The 17,944-nt window shown below is 35.4% G+C and overlaps 1 protein-coding gene across 1 annotated transcript in view; it reads left to right on the top strand.

The window, feature by feature from the left end:
- Nucleotides 1-17,944, top strand: part of LOC149085156 (solute carrier family 4 member 11-like) — a 251,979-nt gene that overhangs the window by 137,899 nt on the left and 96,136 nt on the right. Inside the window, exon 3 of the mRNA XM_089233001.1 lies at nucleotides 14,248-14,382. Within this exon, the coding sequence (XP_089089127.1) occupies nucleotides 14,248-14,382 (135 nt within the window). The remainder of the gene's footprint in view (nucleotides 1-14,247; nucleotides 14,383-17,944) is intronic.

Raw genomic sequence — 17,944 nt, 5'->3', positions numbered from 1 at the left:
TCTTATTTTGTGTGTTAGTACACGAATTCATGTGAATTAAAGTACTCTCTCTACTGGTATTATTGCCTTTGGGGTGACGTTAGATAGAAAGGAATGTTATAAGGATGTAAATATGGTGTTTTACTAGATCATTATACAAGGTGTCCGGCTAAAGCAGGAGCAAGACCAGTTCATTATAAGCTCAGACCCTCGGCAAACATAAATTCCGGAGCCCCCATTATTTACAACGTTCTTTGGTTATGTTATCGGAGTTGTTTAACACATCCTTAAACACATCAAAATATTCTCTGACTGTAGGGAGTCTTCTATAAAAGGGAAGTAAATGACTAAATGCAAATGAACAATTTCTTTTTGGCCCCCCTGGAAATTAGTGGGCCTTGGGTACCGGCCCCGTTTGCCCCTGCGGTAAACAGACCCTAAGCAGGAGTTTCCAACTCATTGCCCGTGGGCCACATTTTGTCCTCAGGGCTGTTTGTCGTGTCCCACCGACCATTTGTAGAAAATGATTGAAAACATTTAAAAGACGATTAGTTCTACAAGAAATGAAAGAAATTATTTCGGAACTAATGATAGAAATAATTTGGGAATTAACGAAAGCAATAATTATGGAATTAACGAAAGCAATAATTATGGAATTAACGAAAGCAATAATTATGGAATTAACGAAAGCAATAATTATGGAATTAACGAAAGCAATAATTATGGAATTAACGAAAGCAATAATTATGGAATTAACGAAAGCAATAATTATGGAATTAACGAAAGCAATAATTATGGAATTAACGAAAGCAATAATTATGGAATTAACGAAAGCAATAATTATTGAATCAATGAAACAAATAATTCTGAAATTGGTGAAAAAAAAACTTGTATATCAATAAGAGAAATAATTCGTAATTTGTGCTGGAATTATTATTTTAATAAATTCTTTAATAATGGATAGTTGCACTGTTATTGAAAAGAAATAATTTCCAGATATATTGAGAAGGAAATAATTTCCAGATATATTGAGAAGGAAATAATTTCCAGATATATTGAGAAGGAAATAATTTCCAGATATATTGAAAAGAAAATAATTTCAGAATTACTGAAAAAATAATTAAAAATCATTCAAAATGATTTCAGATTAAAATTAATCATGATCAATTTAATAAATCAGTAATTAATTAGAAACTTTTCCATAATTGGTGCAAAAAGTGATTTCAGAACTAATCAAAATTGATAATTAATGAAAAATAATTCCAAAATTCTTCAATTCATGAAAGTCTTCAATTATTTTTGCCCCAATACAACTCGAGGCTCTTTCTGTTAAGATGTCACTGTAAATTACATGAGTAAGTAAGCCCTTATAAATCTGTGTGTGTGTGAGGATTCTTCTTTCAATTATAACTACCTCATTATGAGTTGGTGGCCCGCGGTGTCTGAAAGGTTGAAAACTCCTGAGCTATAGGTATTTGAAAGGCTTATAATGGGAGAACTGTACGATTACGTATAAATTTAAGTTTTATTGAAGATTCCTCAAGTTTATTTGCAGGTATATAAAGTTCAATGTGAGCACGTTTTAGTTGCTTTGCAGGTGTCCAAACGGTACTCGATCTCTTGTCAAGTTTGTAATAGCATTTGAGGTGTTAATACACTAATAATCAAAAGTTAAGCAAGAATCTGATAACTCCCCATTATTACAATATTATGATTTGGACAGAAATTGCTATTGGTGCCAGCATCGGCCTTCATCTCTTCACTAGATGTTCAGAGACGTAGTGCACTATTCGAGATGGCATCCTTGCACTATATGCTCGCACCATTTCTTTTGGTCACGGGATCTGATGCCATGTTTATGGACAATAATGCAAAAGTTAACACAGTTTGTGTTGTATATATCTGTGTGTTATATATCTTCGCATCAGCCAGCTGTTAAAAAACCTTCGTTCGTATGGATAGCGGAGAGTGACATCATCCTCAAACAGTTTGTGCTGTCGAGCATTACGTTCAGTCTAAAACGCAGACTCGTATGGAATGGCCATCCATTTCTTTTTGCTTGAACCTAATACAGAGTATATTAGACATCCATGAAAAACATTCAACTGCACTCCATGACCCTTCCTAAACCCTCGGGGAGCTGCGAACAAGTCTTTCGCTTAATGGGACCTGATACCGCAAAACGCCACCGATAATCTTATTATTGATATGGATCGACGTTGTCGGACCTGTACATCGGACAGCATAGGTGGTCATATCCGATATTGGCCGACCTTCTCCATTGAACTTTAGTGGTTCTCCTTCCCCTTTATATATTTATATATATATCATATATTTTCTTTTATCAATTGTAATTTCACCAGAGAGTGTCCTTTGCTTCTCCCCCCCCCCCCACTCTATTATCTGTGTAAACTCCATTAAAGAGAATTAAAATATTTGCTTTTATAAGCATTTTTGATTATGTTGCTTAATTTTTGAGAATTAGTGTAAAATCAACTGCCGCAGACACTGTTTTAAATCGCGTAAATCATCTTTGAATATCACTTAGTTCGTACACAGCATTTAATACGCGGCACTGATTCAAATTCAGCTATTAAAAATTAGTTATTAATTTGTTATTGAATTCAGAATCCTATGTTGTGGTTCCGGAATGTACTACTACTAAACCAAACATTCGTCTCGTAAACATTCTTCCGAGGAACACCTAACATATTGGGGCACGTCAGAATGTGTTGTGTACTATCGTCAAGTTTATTTTGAAGGAATACCTGCCATGTGTTCCCGAAGTACTGCCATCTGGCTTCGGAATCTGGAAGCAAACAACTTAGCATGTAATTTTGTCTGTATCACGTATTATACGTGAAGTTTAGATGTTGTCGGCCTGGTCGTTCTCACATGGGGGGGAGAGACTTTTTTTTATGAGAGAGAGATTGCACCTTGAAGTTGAGAAATCACAAAAAAGAATCAGTCGACAACGGCTTCCCCCATGCTAGCAGTCAGCGAAACTGCTTCGAAAAGCAGCTGCCAGCACTGCGCATGCGTAACGTTGGTAGATAACTTCGATGAAAAACTTGGAGCAATCCTCCTATCGCCGGTGCAGAACTTTCATAACATTAATATATGTCCGATTCTCTCGCGATAATTCATTACTTTTGTATACCATTATCCCGGTACATATTTTACATAGTTTTCCACAAAGAATTGCGTGTGTAATTATTGGGGGGTTGACAGTATCCACTCATTATACGGCAGAAAAAAAAGGTACCATAACCAATGCATGAATCAGAAGCAATCGATACAAACCACAAATATAAAATAAAAAGACCACAACGAGTAAACTTTCCAACGAAGTAAGCTGAAAAGAAAAGCAAAACATGCCAATAAAAATTATGGATGTGAAATGTATTAAAAATGCGGCAATCCAAATTGTAACACAAACATACATATCCATGTTTCGGAAATTTTATTTTACACGCATGTGATAATATATAAAACGTATTGATACGAATAAATTGTATAAAAAAAAAAAAAGGATGGTACATCCATAAAATACGGATCCACCTTAACACACCCTTTTCCCGATTTCGTCGCGAGAGTCGATACATTCTACGTAGCAGTATACACATAATATATTTAAGAAAGAAAAAAAAAAGACATAAGTCAATCCAATCTGTTTTCACGGTGCTGCAGTCCAATTCAAAAAGTATGGAAAACTTGAAGGAACAGTAAAAATCTGAAAAGATTATTTCTGTTAGATATATTTTGTCTTTTAAAAGTAGAGAAAGTTTCCTAGAAGACGTATAAAAATGTGAGGTTTTATTTGCTATTCGCCCTGCAACAATTCCAAACTCATAAAAAAAATAAGGAATACTACGTAAACTGAATTGAAGGTGGAATCCCTTGAAAGGTTTGGAAAGTAGAATGATTTTCTCTGGCACGGCATACTCCTTCCTATTCACTATCTCTCTACAAGAAAAATCGCTTTTTCTAACTGCTGTTGCAGAAAATTACTTCAAGAGTAACTTTCTTTACTCTCTTCCACGGTTCATTTTTTTTTTTACCTTTCCTATATAAAATCTTGATCTATTTCCTGTATTTTGATAACGAACTTATCGAAAGATATTTAGGAAAACGAAAATACGATCAAAGCAATGCAAAATACCATTTAGAAAAACTCGCATACAGCGATTTTGTTTTCTCCCAATTTATTATCAATCGATCATATAAGAAAATCAATAAATTAATGCACAAATGCCGGAAATATTTTAATTTTTTTTTCTCTTTTACGTTTATTTACAAAAAATAATTCAAATACTGCCTGATATGTCATTGGTACCGCTATCGATCATGCAATACAGTATGAACTGTGAATAATCTGCCAAATGGAACTGGGTGGTAGAAGAGGTCAAAGTGGAACATAAAATACCATAGCAACCCTGTCCTATCTCTAACCGTTTCCGAGTTATGGTGGAAAAGGGATTATTGAAGAAAAATACGTTTAAGTCTGAAAAAACACAAATTTGTGCAGTTTTTGAAAGGTCTACAAGCAAAAAATAAGCACATATTTGGAAAGAACAGAAAATTATCATAGTCACCAATTTCATCAGATTATCTGGATTTACTGACGAACCAGAGCTGAAAGGTTATCGAAGTTCAAAATTGAATTGCCGCGCGGCGATATTTTAAATCACCGATTCCGCAAATACCCTTCTAGCTACAATCGGAAAAATTCACCAAAAACTTGTGATTGCACCAGCTTTCCAAAAAGCCTACAATAAACTATAACGGTGTTCTGGTTTAAACTAGAACACCGATATGTGGTTTATTACAGGCTTTTTGGAAAGCTGGTGCAATGACAAATTTTTCGTAAATTTGCTCGACTATCACTTGTAGCTCACCATTAAATCCAGATATCTTGATAAAGATGGTGTCGCCTTAGGATTTTTCCGGTAAAATCAAATTGTCACTAAAATCGCCAATTCTGAATTCTATCGATCATACAATATATTGATAAATTAATGCGAATGCTGAAAATATTTAATTTTTTTTTGTCTTTTACGTTTCATTTACAAACAAAATAATTCAAATATCTGATGTGTTAAATGTCAATACGAGCATTTGTCGAGAAAAACATTTTCAGTCTATTTTTCTTCGAGAACATATTGTTACAAGATACTTATATAGTAAAGCTCAGAACCAATTTCGAATGGTTGGAGTACAGTTAAACTATCGCTGGTCTGATTTTAATCGATTAAACTGGCTGATTAATCGATCAATTGTTTTTTTCATTTGAAAAGTTTAGTTGAGTTAATCGACTCGTTCACTCCGAAAATTCGATTAAAATTTTTAAATTAATTTTTTTTTATTTATTTGATTTTATTGACGATACCGATCAGATGTGTTAAATTATGTTTCTGTACATATAATTTCAGATAAATTATCATATTATAACGGAACATTTTGCATGTATATGCTATGATATGTACTATGAACTACGCTATGATATGTACTATGAACTACGCTATGATATGTACTATGAACTACGCTATGATATGTACCATCATAGCGTAGAACGCTATGATGGTACGATATTTTACATTTTCATGTGCATACAACTCTACTTACGCACAGATAACACGCGTAACATAAAATAATGATAAGTCCACGAGTAGGGTCCGTGGGGGGGATTTATCAAAAAATGACGCATAAAATGTGTGTCCAATTGCTGTACCTTTTTCATTTGATTTGTCAGTGAGATTTGGTAGTCAAAAACAGGCAATAGTATGTAGACCTAAAATAGTTTCGCGAAATCAATGATGAACCATAAAACTTTTCTAACAAAAAAATGACAAGATTTTGGCGATTAAAGTTCAGGATTTAACAAATATTTTCATAAATTGCTTCAAGTGGGTGGCTAAAATTTCTTAATATATTCATATATTTGTTTACACCTAAAAAACAGGTCCACAGAATGCATAAAAATATATATTTTATAGCATTAGCTAACATTACCCCGTTACAGCACAACACTATTTCGAATTCATGCACACACCCACACAGCCTTGCTTTCCCAATAAGTTCCTTATAGTGGCATTTGAACATACCTTGTAAAAGTATGTCGAAAAATATCCAAGCTGTTTCAAAAGCGATACGTTTAATATCACGAAGAAAACCGATGGAATATCTAGAAAATTTTTTATATTTAGCGTTCTATACAATATTTTTGGAATTTAGCGTATTATTAATATTATATAAAAATACTTTTGAAATTTAACTTTTTTATAAAATATTCATTGAATTTAGCATTTTATAACAGAGTTATCCATTCATAAAATATAAGAATAAATTGATGTTTCGAATTTCAAGTAGTTTTACATCCATATAATGTGAGCACGATTCGCAGTTGATTCGCTGAGATAATTTTTCCTTAATTTTGATGGAACAAATTTGTACGAATGTTTTTTCACCGACAGTTCAGCAGAAACTAGTTTTCTCGTTTAACATTTTTCTTCTTTTGCATTAGTTACATTACTGTTTGGCTTCTTATTTTGTGTTTTCTGTTTATTTTCTTTAGACCCAGCAGCAGCTTTTTCTTTTTGAACTCTCTCTTCCAACAGTTTTTTTCTTACGAAGCAATCAGTCAAAATAGCTGTTGTTGTTCTTTTGTTACCTTTCTTTTTGCTCTTTGCTGGTACATTAGATACTTTCACTTTTACGTGCTCGGGAGTTGGTAAACTTTGTGCAGAGAAATTACGACTTGCCGCGAAAGGTTTTTTTTTCTTACCTTATCACTTTCGCATAGGCATAACGAAAAACAAATCTAGTACAGGGGTGCTTCGTAATTCGATACTAGTCCGTTGCACAGCTAATGTTGAGTGTCGGGATATATTCCTTGCTAGTCTAAGCAACATGTATGAAAAATATTGTAACTTGTTGTCTTTTATCTCATCTCACTTCTGTTGATGAGGAATGGGAGAGAAATACACCATATTATTTACGTCAATTTACGTATTTTACTAAATTGTTTAGCACACTGGATGAGTCACATTAACCCTTCAAGCCAGTAAGTGATTTAAATGAATCCCATCTCGTCGGTCGGAGATTTAAATGGAATAGCCGGTTTTTGCAGATGTTTAGTAAAAAATTATAACTTTTAAACTAATCATTGAATTAATTTTAAATTTTTATGTTTTTAAAATAACATCTTATATCTATAATATTATATAGTATCACTTGTATTACCTAAAAATTTATATAATATTTTCTATGGTAAAACTGTTTTTTTCTTCTATCGCTGCCGAAAATGGGATTTATAACTCACCCTCGTGGCCTAATACCTCCATGCTCGTGGTTGCAACAAAGAACTACCAACTCCATTACACGGGGCATTTTCACTCAACGGGCTATAATATGTTCTTTAGAATAATAATTATAGGGCATTTCAGCTCAAGAGGCTAAAACATGCTCTTTACGATAATATCTGGGACCCTCACATGTTAAGCAGCAAACGTTCATCACTCACAATAAAATATGATAATAAATATGATAACTTAAAGACTTAAAAATACCATGAACTTTATATTGTGGGGAAAAAATATACTCTCACTAAATACGGTAAATTAATTGAATTTAAAATGCAATTTCTGACCGAGAAAAATTATCAGATTTAGAAGTTCAGGGATCGTACGGGATAAATTAACGCGAATGCTGAAAATATTTTAACTTTTTTTTGTCTTTTACGTTTCATTTACAAAAAAAAAAAAAATTCAAATATGTGTATAAATGCCTGATATGTCACTGGTAGCGCGTGGAAATTTTGTTGTTAGATTGAATGCCATCTTTTGGCGAAGAGACTAAAAAAATGGAAATTTATTATAAAAACTTCAGATTTCATTTAATGTGCTGAATTATTATCATCCGATTTTCTGGTAAATACGAGCATTTGTCGAGAAAAACATTTTCAGTCTATTTTTCATCGAGAACATATTGTTACAAGATACTTATATAGTAAAGCTCAGAACCAATTTCGAATGGTTGGAGTACAGTTAAACTATCGCTGGTCTGATTTTAATTGATTAAACTGGCTGATTAATCGGTCAATTGTTTTTTTCATTTGAAAAGTTTAGTTGAGTTAATCGACTCGTTCACTCCGAAAATTCGATTAAAATTTTTAAATTAATTTTTTTTTATTTATTTGATTTTATTGACGATACCGATCAGATGTGTTAAATTATGTTTCTGTACATATAATTTCAGATAAATTATCATATTATAACGGAACATTTTCCATGTTCCATCATAGCGTAGAACGCTATAATGGTACGATATTTTACATTTTTTCATGTGCATACAACTCTACTTGCTTATGCTCAAAATTTTTATAAACAAAATTTCCACGATCTACGAATGACATATCAGACATTTATACACATATTTGAATTATTTTTTTGTAAATGAACGTAAAAGACAAAAAAAAATTAAAATATTTTCAGCATTTGGATTAATTTATCCAGTACGCTCCCTGAACTTCTGAATCTCATAAGGGACAGTGCTGACAGGTTAATGTGACAATGAGGTTATATGTTTAGGCGAAACTGTTTTGTGCGGTTTGAGCAGCGACATGATAGTCTCAAAGTATCACAATAAGATGCTGGAAGGTTTTTACAATCTAGAGCTTTCAGACTGCACTCTAGTCAATAGCTGCTGGATGTTGTGATGCGGAAGATCTATTGAAAGAAACTGATGATCCAAACGTGCTCGATTATGTTCAAGTCAGGGGAATTAGGATCCAGAAAAATACTTTAAAATCTTGGTCATGCTCCTTCAGACATTTCAGTGCTACATAGTACGTCGTATTACCGTAATTAAATATACACACGCTCCACACACAAGACAATAAACAATTATTTAAGTGTATGATATATTATATATATATATATATGGAAGGACTAATTAATAATCATAACCGTTGAAAGTGGTTTTCAGAAGTATCAGTAAACCTAGAACACAATGTCACAATCACATCTCTCAAACGATAATACTGATATCATAGGCTTGTATTCACCCCAAAAATGGTTGCAGAGTTTTGTTCCTGGAGATTTTTCCCCCGACACGACAGCAACTATCTACTCCATACATGCTAAACAAATGATCCACGGGCCAAATGTGTCCCTCGAAGCAATCTGATGTGGCCCGCCTCAACCTAACTTAAACTCAAACCTAATTTTGTACAAATGAACCAAGTGGTACATTTCCAGATCACTTCAGGGACCCGCAACATATTTACAGACCATTCTAGTGACCCGAGGGTGCAATTTCACATAATTTAGGTGGCCCGCGGCATATTTACAGATCATTGAAACAACACACGACACATTTACAGATCATTGAAACAACACACGACACATTTACAGATCATTGAAACAACACACGACACATTTTAAGATCATTCAAGCGTTCTGCGGCGCAATTAAGTTAAGAAATTACATAAATTCTCCGCACAATTACGGTGACCTGCAGCACACTTCTAGAGCACTTAAACCACCCGCGCTGCAAATCTCCCATCACTCGAGTTACCCGCGGCACATTTCCAGACAACTCAAGTGGCCCGCGACACGTTTGCAAACCAACGAAGTAGCCAGCACTCTCCTAAAGGTTTAGCATCCTTGATCTACTCCATGCAAAATAAAACGCGACTCGTCCAATTAAAACAGTCTAATTTTTATATCCCCCTTACAAATTGAAGTCGTTTATGCCGCAGCAACATCGTTATCACGTTATCAGTAGTGACTATCCATCTGCTTTAACGCGCCATACATCCCAGAGTTCGCTACGCAGACACTTTAGAACTAAAGTCTGGTAACTCCTTGCTTTATTTAGGCAGTGAATTACGAACTGTCGTGTGTCGGCCGGCTCTCACGCACCATCTCAGCCAACGTTCATCTCTCGCATTAACGGCACTTGGCGCTCTCCACTGTCTTTACTTCACTGCTTAGAGGGCACAACGGTCACAATAACGTAACTCGAATGTGTACTGTGTACACATTACATACAGTATAATATATTGGACCTTGAATGCTGAAAGGGATTTTTTTTTGAACCTGTTCTTGTCTTCTTTTTGCTTAAACAAAGAGATGGGGACCTGATCAAATTATAAATCTTTCATTAAATTATCTTAATTAAATAATCAACTTTTGTCGTAAAGTTTTGCGCAGTCTCTTTACCCAGTCAAACAGTTTCTCTTGTCTGTAGGAGAGTTATTCATTTTTGATATTTCCTCCGCCATTCAGTTCAAAAATAATATAGATGCCTATTCTACCTTTGAAGAATCAATGATATCTGAATCGAGTTCATTTGTCTGACTGAAAAAAACAAAACTAATGCAGTCCAACGAGAAATGACCAATTTGCACGAATATCAGAATGACCAATTCATGTTTCGTTACATTTCAAGCGTACGAAAGCAAGCAGGGTGTTTCAGAAAAAGATGGGTCAGTTTCTAAAAGGTGGTGTAGAATGCATTAAAATAATCTATTTTTTAGAGAGATATAAATGGCTTTTTTCTCAGCCAGAGATATCAAGGAAACAGTTATTTTTCCGGATATTATGCTGAGGTGAGCTCGGAAAGAAAAGTCATCACGTCTCCGCCGGGACTCGAACCCGGTATGCAAGAGGACCTGGGTTCGAGTCCCGGCGGCGACGTGATGACTTTTCTTTCCGAGCTCACCTCAGCATAATATCCGGAAAAATAACTGTTTCCTTGAATCTATTTTTTGTTTTACAAATACTTGGTGGGAAATAGGGCACGCAGGTGATAGAATGCCTTTGAGGGTAAAACCAAAGAGGTGAATCGCATTTTATTTTCAACCATTTATTTTTCTGCAGCTGGCCCAGGTCGACTAAGTGAGAGTAAAAGTTGTACAGCGATCTTAGATCTTGCATTTTATCGGACAGAATCCTTGTTTATCATGTCATCTGGACTCATTATACAAAAATATGATAAGTGGCAACTCGGTTTGCCTGTTGCAACCACTTTGAAAACAAAAGCGACAAAATGGCAAGGGCAACACCTCACGTTCTTTCTGCTAGTTAATTGAGTATTAGCTTCAAACGTGAAATTTTCTTGATTGCTCCAGCTGGGATGGGGCGGACTATAGGTGGTGGACCCCTGAAGATTCATATCTATTGATCCCCAAGAATTTCTATGGAGCACGCCCATAACGACAATTCATGCACTTCGGCAACAATTCATGAACATACAAAACAATACACGTACCCTACCCCGCGTGCTTTATTGAATCCCTTATCTGCAGAGAGAGAGAGAGATGTCTGGCATCCCTTCAGTTTTTTACCTTATCGGAACTCTTGAGTAGGAGGATGGGATGTCACTCGGTTGTCGTGGAGCAACTTACGTTCCGGAATTCTGAAATAATACGCAATATAAATTTGAAAATTTGTGTGAGCATATTTCATAATATTTTTGACGGCGTTTTGGTAGCGTGTCCCCGAAAACTCCCATATGACATTATTTTTAGACAAGCAACTCTAGTTCTTATGGGACTTGTTTTAATCTCAAAATAAATCCACTTTTACAGCTGTATCGTGCATTTTTACAATAGCGGTCAATTTGACCACTCCGGTAGTTCTAGTGTTAAGGTGATATAGTTCACATATATCGACAAACTTTACGAAGTAATAATTATTGTGACGAACATGAACGAAGAATGGCAACATAATTTCCTTTCGATGTTTTCCTTACAGTTCTTTCCTTGGCAATAAAATCACTATTTCTAGATAAAACTTTGTAAATCCCAGAATCAATCTCTTGATTTCTGTCGAAATTCACAAATCAATCGATCTATTTGCTCTAAGACTCCACGCTTTTATTGCTTCCATTCGAGAAAAAAAAATGAACGTTAGGATTAGAATACTTAAATTTTAATGAATATATAGCTGAAGTTCTCGGGCCTTTTATACACAGCTTAAGTTCGAATTGTATTAAAAAAATACTCCGTCTCTATATTAGCTTATAAGACTGTATAACTTCACTTTATATTTATGAGCTACTGCACATTAAAAAATTATTTAAAGATTGTTTCTTTGCAGTACGAGTGCTAATGCAAAAAAGCCAAATCAACGTACATTTTCAGTGAGTTAGTTCTCTCAAAATCGTGAGTTTACATACACAAAAACTCTACATAAACCTAGTTAATATAAGGAATAACGTTGACTTTCTTCTGATTAGTATTCATCAATAAAGACTAAAATGTATGAAAATCAGTAATTTTAATAGTGAAGCATGTTCAAGAATTTTTTTTAAAAAATGTTCTTCTAAAATGCTGAAATGTCTAAATAACGGAGGAATTTTTTCAAACTTTTTTTAGCTAAACTCGATCACAAAGTTCAAAACATCCATTTTAAAAATTCATAATGTTTACTTATAAGTGAGTTATTTGCTCCTAAAATAATAAGTATCGTCGATACTGATCTGAATTATTAAAGTTATCAATTTATATATTCTTACGATGAGTAAAATATAAAAAAAACTGACATCATTAAAAGAAAAGTAAACTAAGATGCATTTAATAAAGAACTCACAAAATTTCTAACTGTATATAAGATTCATCCCATCTCTCAATTTTACATGAAAACTTCAGTGATTTCCGTATTCAATCATATTTCATAATATTAAATGTAAAATAAATATAAAAAAAAACAGTGAAAAAGCTTAATTTTGTTTTGTTCTTTTTTATCTAAAGAATAAAGTTTTGTTATTATATGTCAGAAAAAAAATTTCTGAAGAGACAAGAATGTATATATAAGAGAGAGAGAGAGAGACGGCGGATGGTAATTTACATGCATGTAACGCCTTTCCTTTGATGTTCGTCAAGAGATGAAAGGAAACGAATCCGAAAGTGAGCTCCCGTCCATATCTGCATCAAAAATAAGAAAAATATAAGACATTTCGGGATGGTTAAGAAGTTGGTAGGTATGTATATCTCTTTGCAAGAGAAAACGATAGCGTGGCATCCCGAATATATCTTTCTTGATAAAAAGTGAGTGGCGCCAAAACTCGGGTTTTTGGTGAAGGCGCTCACCTTTGTCTGCAACAGGAGGCAGCTGCTGCATCCTTGGCTATCATTGGCGGACGCCGTTGAGGTAGGCGTGCGACAAATTCACTATTGATCTTCGCATCTTCGTATCCACAGCCAGCATTCCTGGGCAATATCGCTCTTTCTCTTCTGTCCACTTAGGAACACGTGAAACCCCCCCTGACAGCACGATTCAAGCAAGCTATCTCAACAAAACCGCCGGTGACGGACTATTTCCGAACCGGCATCATTCACGCTGACCTCATTTGTCATGAAATGTTTCTTTTCATAAAAAAACGATAAACGTTTTTAATAATTGTCCAATTTGGTTTGAACAAAAATTATAATTGCTGCTGGTTATAAATAGGGGGTCGGCCGGTTCAGACCGTTGACTAGTATGAGGAATCTCCGGAAAATTCTGATTTTTCTCGATGAGATTTACCGGTAACAGTGTGGTTTACTAGCATCGGCGGAAAGTTTCACGAATATTTTTTTTTTGTCATCCGATGTTATAATTGGACATGAATCCTTCAAAAGGTTTATTCTTGAAGAGCATTTTGAACTTCAAGACTAGGAGACGAAATATTTCGTGAGACGTTCTTTTTTTCTAACCGATTGCTAGGACCATGTCAGATCCTGAGGACATTCCTTTAAAATCGATGAGCTTGAAAACTTGGGATAGTATAGAAATAGATATACCGACCAATATAACAACAACTATTTTCGATGGCCCGTCGACGTCTACTGCTCCGTATCCTACTCCCTGTAACCGTGCTCGAAATCCTCCTCTTAATGGTAGCTCTGCAAACTTTATTTCCTGTACTATTACTTCGACTCCTTCTCCCAGCACTCTCGCATCAAATTCTACTTCTCGCGCTCGCGCTTCGAATCCTACTCCAAGTACTAGTTCTGCAGATCCTGCTTCCGATAATGATGGTGCAAATCCTACCCCCGGCTGTAGTACTGCAAATCCTACTCCCAGCACTAGTGAGGCGAATCCTACTCCCAGTGCTAGTGTTTCAAGTACTAGTTCCACTACTAGCTCTGCAAATCCTGCTTCCTGCGCTAGTGCTTCAAATTCTACTCTCAGTGCTGCTGCAGCTTATAAGCTAAGATGCCGACGATGTAGTCCTCCTGGCTATCCTACAGATGATGTTCTTATTTCTTTGTGTGTACAGAGGCTGCCCATGAAAGATTTTGCTGCCGAAGTCAGGGCTTCGATGGACGTTGATCAATTCCTCAATCAGGCTGTCCTTCTCCTCGACGTTCAAGACACTTCCGTAGAAGGCATCATTGACAAAATGCTGCACAAGGTAAGCAAAAACTTTTTTCTTCATTTATCTTGCCGATATGTTTCAATACAGTAACACCTCTTAGTTATGCGATAGGTGGGACCGACGATAACCGCGGAAGTTTAATTCCAGTAGGTCGGGGTACGATTTTGCATACAAGTATACGTACATGAAAATATTGGTTGACTGGGACCAAAATTTTGAAAAACACGGCTCTTTTAAGTGTTTTTTACTATTAATATAACAGCTATGATGTTTTTCTTTTATTTCATAAAATTTAACGTGCCTTGTGGCTGCAATCCGATCCTTCAAAAAAGGCTTTATTCCTTAAAATATGTGCAAATGAAAATCAATTGTTAAATGTATTGAATTTTTTGGTGATACCTTGGTCCTTCCAGAGAAATAAGCTGCTTGTGTTGGGGGCATGAAAACAAATTTTACCCATGGGTTGAAATTAATTAAGGATTGATGAGTAGATGCATTGTTATCGAAGAGCATCAAATGAAAATATATTTTTAAGACTTGCAATAACTTTAGGTTTCAGGCATGAAATTGTCACCTTTGCTGGAAAAGTGGCAGATGCCATACAAGAATTGAATTCCACTTCGAAAGAACGACAAAGTTTCATCTTTATATTATACGGGTTATATACTGTAGCCTCTCAAAAATCATTGTAGTTTAATTATATATGCTGTTATGATGAATAAAACAATTCTTTATTTGATTATCACATAATAATCTCTACTATCTCAGCAGTAGTCCCGTGATTATGGTTGAATATAAGAAATATACACTTTCAGAGAAAATGGCTCAACTCGGAGTAGCGTCAGTCGGGGTATTACTGTATTGAAGCTTTTCATTGAGTATATGATAGTATATGAATTCATAATATATCTCAAAATTGCATTGATATTTTCAGCAAAAAACTCTGTATATAACAATTTTTTTATTACGTTTCCGATGGAACAAACTGAAAGAAATACCGTGCCGAGATTTTAATTTTTTGTACGAATCAAAGACAAATAAAAATATGAAATCCAGAACAGGCAAACTACTCAATGGCAGAAGAAACCAAAAAACGTCTACAAAGATATGGATGCCAAATAAAAATGTAAAGATTCAGCAACCCAAAATGAAAGCAGAGTTTCCATTAAAAAACTAAAAACTATTAAATACAATACAAATACAAATACAACGCCACACAGGCAAAATGCCCAACGAAGTGGCTGAGAAAATGATGCCCATAACAAATATGGATGTCATTATATTTAAAAAATACAGCAACCCAATTAAAAACGCAATTATAAGCAATATACATGATAAAATATTATACAATGCCCATAAAGAATACTTATGGTTGTCTATTTCTAAGTATGGATAGCTCCTCGATTTACCCCAACATATTTATCGTATTTCTTTTTTAACGTGTCAATTGTGTTAAAATTTACTACCTCCGGGGGTAAGCTATTCCATTTATTAACAACCCTATTAGAGAAAAATTCCCTGAAACACCATAACCTCGGATTGTCCCTTACCCAATCGATACTGGCGTCCCCTTGTAAAAGCACAGATGTACTATTAATTCATGGTCCATCCTATCCACCCCGTTGAAAATTTTAAACACTTCGATCATATCTCCCCGACACCTGTGTCCATCCAATGTAAACATATTCAAAACATGAAGTCTCTCTTCTATTATTAAAGCTCAGCTTTTTATGACATGTAATATTTTTTATTAGTTATATTTTAAGCATTTTCTATCAGTCAGTCATATTTTGGGAATTTTCATAAAATTTATCATATTTTTTGGTCATTTATGACCAAAAAGGTAGATCAAACGACAAGATAAAAAATATATATGAATTCTTTAAAAGTAATACTACAGCGAATGAACTTTAAATGAGTTTTTGTCTCGTTTTTTGAAAAAAAAAAGACCACTACTATACTTAGCCACTAGGGGAGTCATTCGATTATTACGTCAGCATCGATGGGGGGGGGGGGGTAGGGGGTTTCCGATTTGCTGACTTTTGATGACAAGTGGGGAGGGGGGTTTGGATAATGCTTACGTCATCAATCAACCACCCTTTATGAAAATATGAAATATTCTTAAAATGGCATCTTGCTCGGTTCGCCAAAAACGAGAAAAACCTTTCGATAGTTTGTGGGAACTTGAAGTAACATATTCCCCCTATTGATAATTCCCCGACAGAGCCACTTTAGTGATCTCTAAATGTTTTGCGGATCCAATGATCTGGAAATGTGTCCGGGCCATTTAAGTGCTCTGGAATTGTGCCACGCATCACTTAAATAATCTGAGAATGCACCGCGGGTAACTTAAGTGATGTAGAACCGCACTGGGGGCCACTTAAGTGCTCTAAAACTACGTCACATGTCACTCAAGGGATCTCTAAATGTGTCACGGATCGCTTAAATGCTCTGAAATTGTACCACGGGACATTTAAACGACCTGTAAAAATGCGCCGCTTAGTTCATTTTTACAAAATTAGGTTTGAGGAGGGCAAGCCACATCAGATAACCCTCAGGGCCATATTTGGTCCGCGGTCCGAGGGCGTTTATGCGATTTATCATTGTATGGCTTATAGAGGATGGGTCGCAATGAATTTATTAAAGATAAATTTTGAGTTCATACCCTTCAAATGGCATTGAAATTAACAGAAATTGATTGATTAAAATAACATATAAAGGTATTTTCTTCCGAAATTTCAATTGAAAAAAATATTTTTTTGCATTAAAAAGAAATAAATTTTTGATCATTGGAGGGGGAGGGGGCACGAGCCCCCCCCCCCTTCCCCCCGAGTACGTCTCTGATCCCACCAATATGCGTTGAGATTCAGAGGGGCAGAGCTGCTGACGAAATTTTGCTGACAAGGGGGGGGGGGTCAAAAATGGCTAAAAATTTGCTTATGTAATACTTGAACGGCCCCCTACTCTATTTCTGGACGTGACATCTTGCTATGCCTCTGAAGGAGAGCCATGGATGGCACACGCCGATCATTATCACGCCGAGCACGTGTGAAAAATCTTTCTTATTTGGACGCACGAAATTTTCGAATTCAATGCGTTTTAATCATGTCTAAAGTCAAAGCCGTCCTATTTGTTTTTGCAGGAGGGATTAACTCGGTTTTATAGCTCCCCTTCCCCCACCGCTATGTGGTTACGTTACCATTGTGATAGACTCGCATCGCGAGCACCCAGGTTCAAACACCACTGACGGCTTCCCCACTGATGGTGGCTGGCTGAACATAAAATTCACGCCTTAAAAAACAGGCAAAATAAATAAATAAAATATAATGAATCTGCCGAGTTGTCTGCTTCTCAAAACGATAGACAGATGGCAGCACTTCATAAAACGCATAACATGAATTCCACAGAAACAAACTTCACGTTAGGTACACAACACATACACGACAACATTCCAGCATGCACCAATTAGTTAGAAGTTCTTCAGAGGAATACTTACGAGGTGAATATACGATTAAGTAGCCCCTCCCCCCTCTCCCCGTCATTGCAAAACTTCAAAGCTCTATAACCTCGTTTTTGGCATTGTGCTTTGAAGAAAATA

This window comes from Pholcus phalangioides, unplaced genomic scaffold (genome assembly GCF_987345545.1).
Source record: "Pholcus phalangioides strain wild (caught in Gottingen) unplaced genomic scaffold, Ppha-v1.0 ptg000007l_1, whole genome shotgun sequence".
NCBI lineage: Eukaryota > Metazoa > Arthropoda > Arachnida > Araneae > Pholcidae > Pholcus > Pholcus phalangioides.
The sequence above is the reverse complement of the archived record's forward strand: the minus strand, read 5'-3'. Positions and strand labels throughout refer to the sequence as shown.